Source organism: Neophocaena asiaeorientalis, unplaced genomic scaffold, assembly GCF_003031525.2.
Source record: "Neophocaena asiaeorientalis asiaeorientalis breed wild unplaced genomic scaffold, Neophocaena_asiaeorientalis_V1.1 scaffold743, whole genome shotgun sequence".
Classification (NCBI taxonomy): domain Eukaryota; kingdom Metazoa; phylum Chordata; class Mammalia; order Artiodactyla; family Phocoenidae; genus Neophocaena; species Neophocaena asiaeorientalis.
The window spans coordinates 1,195,849-1,202,236 of record NW_020174055.1 but is presented as its reverse complement, the minus strand read 5'-3'; the positions used below and the strand labels follow the sequence as shown (position 1 = coordinate 1,202,236).

At 44.4% G+C, this 6,388-nt stretch overlaps 1 protein-coding gene across 1 annotated transcript in view; it reads right to left on the bottom strand.

Annotated features, from left to right (window-relative positions):
- Positions 1-6,388, bottom strand: part of CHRNA7 (cholinergic receptor nicotinic alpha 7 subunit) — a 223,545-nt gene that overhangs the window by 114,037 nt on the left and 103,120 nt on the right. The window contains exons 3-4 of the mRNA XM_024754293.1: positions 6,282-6,366; positions 5,960-6,099 (exon numbers count right to left, since the gene is read on the bottom strand). Coding sequence (XP_024610061.1) covers positions 5,960-6,099; positions 6,282-6,366 — 225 coding nt within the window. The remainder of the gene's footprint in view (positions 1-5,959; positions 6,100-6,281; positions 6,367-6,388) is intronic.

The window sequence follows — 6,388 nt, the reverse complement described above, 5'->3', positions numbered from 1 at the left end:
CTCATTAACCACAGCCTCCACAATGTTCCCCCCCCCCCCCCCCACCCCGTTCTGCCCACTGCCACCTGCAGGGGGGATGGGTCAGCTCCTCCTTCTACTACCTGACTACCTGACTCAGAGCATGGAGTCAGCCCTGTGTCCAGGCCTCTCCCACAGCCTACTCCCCTGCAGGATTTTAAACAATTCCTTAATTTCATGTTAGTTTCAGCCAATTATTTGGCTCTCTGGGAGCTATGACTCCATGGCTTTTGCTGTAACTTCTAGCTTTTTCTCTTGGAAACTTAAGCATATTATGTGATGTCTTATGATATCCAAAAACATATTCAAAAAGGAGAGATAAGAGTAATAGGTGTGTGTGTGTGTGTGTGTTTATATACAAATAAATGTGCACATGCAAACTTTTTTACAATGGTTTTGGTTTTTACTTTGAGGGCTCTTTTTGCTAAAACAGTTTATAGCTAATGTAGAGTGGGAATAAGGAAATCACTGAAATAAAGAGCATGGGATCAGAAAGTTCCAAATTACTTTCGTCTTCTCTAAGAAGTAAAACACTACCTAATCCTGATAAATCAATAAGGGAGCAGAGATTTTCACTGGTATCTCTTCATGACAAGACCACTTCTCTTCCTTTAACATCATGTCAAGGATGAATCAGGAGCTCTGAGAGAACTGAGCCTTTGGGGAATATCTTCAGGGGTAGACTTGAAAGGCAACATTTACAAGAAAGCTTCCTTTATTAAAAGTGCCCATAATCCCCAGCCTGAAAAGCTAAAAGAATTTTGTACGTTTATGTTCCAGAGCCATAAAGAGGTTTAAGAGGGATACAATTTCTACCTTAATAAATCTGGATCAATTACAAAGGTGCATGGTAAACAAGTTTTAATTTAGAATTTCAGTTCTGCTACCAGCAATGATGAACAAGGTAGTTCTCACCAGCCCTCCAGTGAGAATAATTAGAAAAATGCAATGATCATGTGCATGAAGGCACCAGATAACTAGCAGGGCAATGATGAACAGCAGGGCCAAGGTCCAGAAAAGGGAAGTTTAGGAAAATAACAGGATCTGGGGCCATTTTTCCAGAGCCATGTGATGATTTCTAAAGCAACGCCTACAATGCCAAAAGTTTAAACAGATCTTGGCAGACTCAACAGCTAGCAGGACAAATAGGGGTGCAGGGTCCACAGAATAGAAGGAAGACCCTGCTAAATTCTCTATTTGCACACCCTAAAACATATATGCAAAATTCAGAAACTAACCAGCCCTCACAGGAACGGAAGCCCAGGTCCTCCTCTACTCAGTCACTAACTGGATTAAGGTGATTTGTGCTTGCTGGTAGCTATAGCCTGTGTGTTGGTCAGAAGCAAACATAAAACTGGAGGGAGGTAGTATGAAGATCTTCAAATTATCTCTGTGATTTTTCACATACAATATCTGGGACAAAATTTAAAAGCATCCAGGCTTAGAAGTAACATCATGTATCATTTCAATAAATACTTTGTGAGAGATTTCTAAAATAAAAATAGGAACAGGGATTGAATATGCAGTGATGGTGAGAGTTATGTAATAGTGGGGAAATAACACAATTTTGTTTTAAAACTCAGTTTATTACTTGGCCTATTTATGTCACTTTAAAAGTAATGCCTGCTAATATTGATTAAGGCACCATAATGGTGTTATGCTATTTCAATTTTTAAATATTTCTCTAAACATCCCAAAACACAGAGAAAAGACAACCTGAACTGCACCAGAAGGCCTTGAGTGATGGTGATTTGGGTGATTTTCCCCCCTGCAGTCCTTTTTTTGTTTAGTTTGATTTCTTGCACAAAACACGTATCTGTAGCTGTAAGAAATACCATTTATAAAAACATTATTAGGATAATTACATAACGGCACCTTGGGTTTTCTTCACAGACTGTCTTAAAGGTGTGCAATTTTTACAGCAAATATTTGGTAATATTAAGTTAGAGTTGTAGCATTTTACATAGTGAACGGTAAATATAAAATCATAAGTCTGACAAACCAGAGCAGAGGCCAAGGGATTTCAGATAACACACAAGCCCTCAGATACTGGGCTCCACACCCATGCCTGCCCTCTGCAGTAGCAAACCCCAAATGCACAACCACTTTGTTCTGCTGTCTTGTGACTAAAGCTTCTAAAAAGTTGACTCTGCAATCCCAAATGTACAAAAGAACAAAAATCATCCATGCATCATTATATATTATACATTTCTGTATAATTTTGTGTTGATTCCTATTATTCATTTTAAATACCTTGCCTTCTGGCCACGCTTTCATAACTGTACACATTTATTTTATGCAAATCAACACTCGGAATGGCCTTCAGATATACGTGTACAGGTGAATGACTAAATGGCATGCACAAAGGAGAAATATTCTGGAAACTGTTGGTAGTTTAAGAACCTTACACTTGCATCACTTCAAAATGATTTCTTAGGTATTATCTCATTCCCAGCCCAGATACAAGCCCATGAAGTAAATTAATAATCACCGTAAGTCAGAGTATGCATTTAGGTACTTCCACTCAATACATTTATCTATATACCTACATGAAGTTCACATACACAGTTATATATCATAGATAGTATACCCAAAATGCCTCTGGAATCTGTCCACATCTCCACATTCCCACAGTGACCATTCTAGTTTCGACCTCTTCATCCTTTGCCTACACTTTCTCTTGTCTTTAATCTGTCCCACACATACACTGCCCTCAGCATCCTCGATCTAAACACAGATCTAGTAACATCCCTCCTCTTGATTGAAAATCCACCACCCCTTCCCATGCTTCACCTCGTGCCTCACCAAGGGGGCCTGGTAAAACTATCCCTCTAAAAACACAGGCTTTGTCTTTAGAAATTTATGCACATTTTTTTCATTCTAGTCTATAATTTATACTTGTTGGATTGAATACAAATATAATGGTTTGGACTGTTTCCATTTCTAGGAAAATACGCAATGGCAAGCTGGTCTTGCAGCTTCACAAATCCTCTAGCACACCACCACCTCCACCTCACGTCCTGGGAGATACCCAGGCGAGGGTCCAGGGCAAAATGTAAACTCTGCAGAGCCACTTGACACACCTCATGTTCAACACCTCTTCTGTCTACGGTATGAACTCACCTCAGCCCTCCCACCAAAAGATAACCCTATCCTTGCAAGGTGTGTTTCTAGAACATCATTCTTACAAAAGGGTACCTAAGAGAAAGTTAGTAGTTTTGTTAGTATGATATCCCTCCTTTAAAAAATTCTCAATACACATAGCACATTCAAGTTTCTGAAAACTTTTTCAGCAAAACCCGCAGCAAAGATCAACTGGGAGCCAGTGTTACAAGAACACACCTTGTTGAGGGTGTGCTGTCCTCACCCCACTCTCATCTTTCCTCACCCTGTTCGTCTCACCTGGAAAGCCTTTCTTATTTTCTCCAACTGGCAAACTTCTACTCACCTTTAGAAATCTAATTCCTAGCCACCCTGGCTGGAAGTAAATATTTCCTACTATGTATGTCTGTACCACTTTACAGACATTTGTGTTCAATTACACGTGATGTAATCTTGGATTTACACGTCAGTCTCCCTAGATAGACTGTGAATTCTAGAAGTAGAAATAATCCCTTAACCATGTATAAGTTCCCAGAATCTAGCGAAGTCCACAAGTCCTTCAATAAGTATGTGTGGAATAAGTTGATAAACAGGTAAATGATCTTCCATGAAAATAAGATATGTAGAATCACACATTATCTCCCTATTACTCCCGCCAGGAAATCTCTGCTGGCAGAAAGGGCAACAATAACAAGATTTGGGAGAAAAAATGTTCTCTAGAACAGCCCAGTCAGAATGGGCAAAGGACCCCTGGAACAAAATTTGTAAAGAGAACCTGACAACAGTTAGGGCTCTGCCACATGAATCACTTATGAGTCACTGTATCTCTGTCCAGGATCCCAAGAGTCTGGCTGGAAAGCCCTGGCTCTGCTTCAAAACCAGACAGAGCCAAGTCCTGCTGGAATACAAATGTTTGCATATTTCATTACTTCTAATAGAGAGACTTCTTCTTCACCCAGGATCTCAGGATAGTTACATTCAATCAGTTACACTCAGGCAGTTTAAATAAATTAAGCTGACTTCTTTCTGCAAAAGAAGTTACAGATTCTAAAGGAGGCAGGAGATGCAAAGGGCTTGCAAGGCAAATGTGGACGTTCCACACAGCCCTGCCTCTAACCAATGAGCAACCCTGGGCAAGAGACCACACCTTTCTAGGCACTGACATCCCAACCCTTGAGTTGAGTAGCTACATAATGAAGATCAAGCAAACCTTCAGTGAATCACCAGTGTGTGGCAAGCACCTTCTCTTATTTAATCCTCTCAAGACCCTGTGAAGTGGGTATTACTATTCTCATTTACACATGAGGAAACAGGGCTTAGAAAGGTAAAGTAATTTGCTCAAGGCCACTCCATGAGCTCACAGGATTGCTGGGCTGGGAAGTCAAGTGCATTCCCTGCTAGATCCACAGTGAGAACAATGTATTAACTGGAAAATACAGACTCAGGATGTTTAAGAAACTTTCCTCAGAACAACCAGCCAGAAACGAGCAGAGCCAGAACCTACCAAAGGTCCCAAGCACAAATCCTGAGCTCTCTGAAGTAACAGAGAAGCTGCTCCATAAAGCACTTGCCTCCCCAAATGCCGCAGGCCTGTGCTGCTCCAAAGCCCCTGTAACTCCATTTCTCCACCATGGCTCCGCTTAACACCGGGGCAGCTTTCCCAGCCCCTCTTCCCCTAACCCCATATCTCCATCCTTTCCCCTTTCCTGCAGCCCAAGCTCTGTAAACAGGAATTTTTGCCCTGGTAACCCACGAGACAGCACTTGTCTGCCTTTACAGTCCTCCTCTGTGATAACCTGCCCACGTCATCACACGCACATTCAATATTTTGAAGCATAGGGTCTATCTGTAGAAGGAAGTACATATTTAACACAGGTGTCATGTGGGAAAGCAAGCCATTCATCACAGCAATTTAACTAGGTTAAGTGATGCAACATACATCAGTGTAAGAGAACGGGCACTCTTTATTTTCAGGACAATGAAATCTTACCTGTCTTTTTACACCTCTGGAGGCTCTTAGCACTTTCTACCTATTGTAGCTATTCTCACACCCCCTTCCCACCACATTCTTCCCTCCCTGAAACAGCGTCACACCTGTACACTTCTCCAGAGCACAGTCCAATGAATGCCTTGTACGGGCTAGACACTGAAACCCATTTATAATGACTTAAACACTTTTGTAAACTATTTATATCGTATGAGGATGTGCCAACTGAATATCCAATATCCATATTTAATATGTGACAACTGAATATCCAAAGCAGTCTAGAAGAGCGAAAGAACAAACTTACCCAGATATTACACAGATCTGCCAATAGAAGTGCGCAAGCCCGTGGGGCTGAAAGCAGCTGCCTGAAGGAGCAGACAAGTGTATCCCGGCAGCGGAGCTTTGCTCATCCTCAGAGCAAGACAACCCGCACTACCCTCACCAGGAAGGCAAAGAATGCCCATTACTGGAATTGGGGAAGGGGTCTAAATGCTCAGAGTTGGCCCTTTGCCTGGACAGATAAACCAGCTGCAAAGCCCAGGGCCAGGCCTCTACCCAGAGAAGGTGCATACCACGGGCAGCAGAAAAGCCTAGAAATGTCTAAATTGACTCCAAATGTCGGACTGCATGCCAATACTTATACCATAAGGGGTACTAATACGTGATCATTCGGAGCTGTTCTTGAGGATTCCCGGCTCGGGACGGAGATACTTTCGTCCTGAGTTTCTAAACCGAGGGCAAGGCGGGTCTGAAGTACCCGTGCACAGGTGGCCGGGGCGCGCGCCAGGCTCCTCCCAGGCGACCGGGGAAACCGAGGCACGCGGTGGCGGGCAGGGCCGGGCCGGGACTCACCACGTCCATGATCTGCAGAAGGCTCAGAGAAAAGTAGACGGTGAGCGGCTGCGAGTCGTTGGCCACGGGCCTCTCCAAAGGGTTGTAGTTCTTGACCAGGTCCTTGTAGAGCTTCCTCTGGAACTCGCCTTGCAGGGACACTTCAGGAGAGGAGAGAAGAGCCGGGCGGGATGCTCAAGGAAGGCCAAAGGGGATGCGCCCCGCGCCCCCTGCCCGCACCCCAGGCCGCCCAAGCAGCGCAGCCCATACGAGCAGGGCTCGCCTTCCCCCGGCACCGCCGACAGCGACCCCCGCCGCCCCCGGCGGGAGCGAACCCCCAAACCCGGGCCCGGCGCGGGGCGCCCCAAGCCACCGGGGATGCGCCCGGGATCCCGCGGACGAAGAGGGGAGGGCGGGGGGACCAGCGGCTTTACCGTGCGGGAGCGGCGC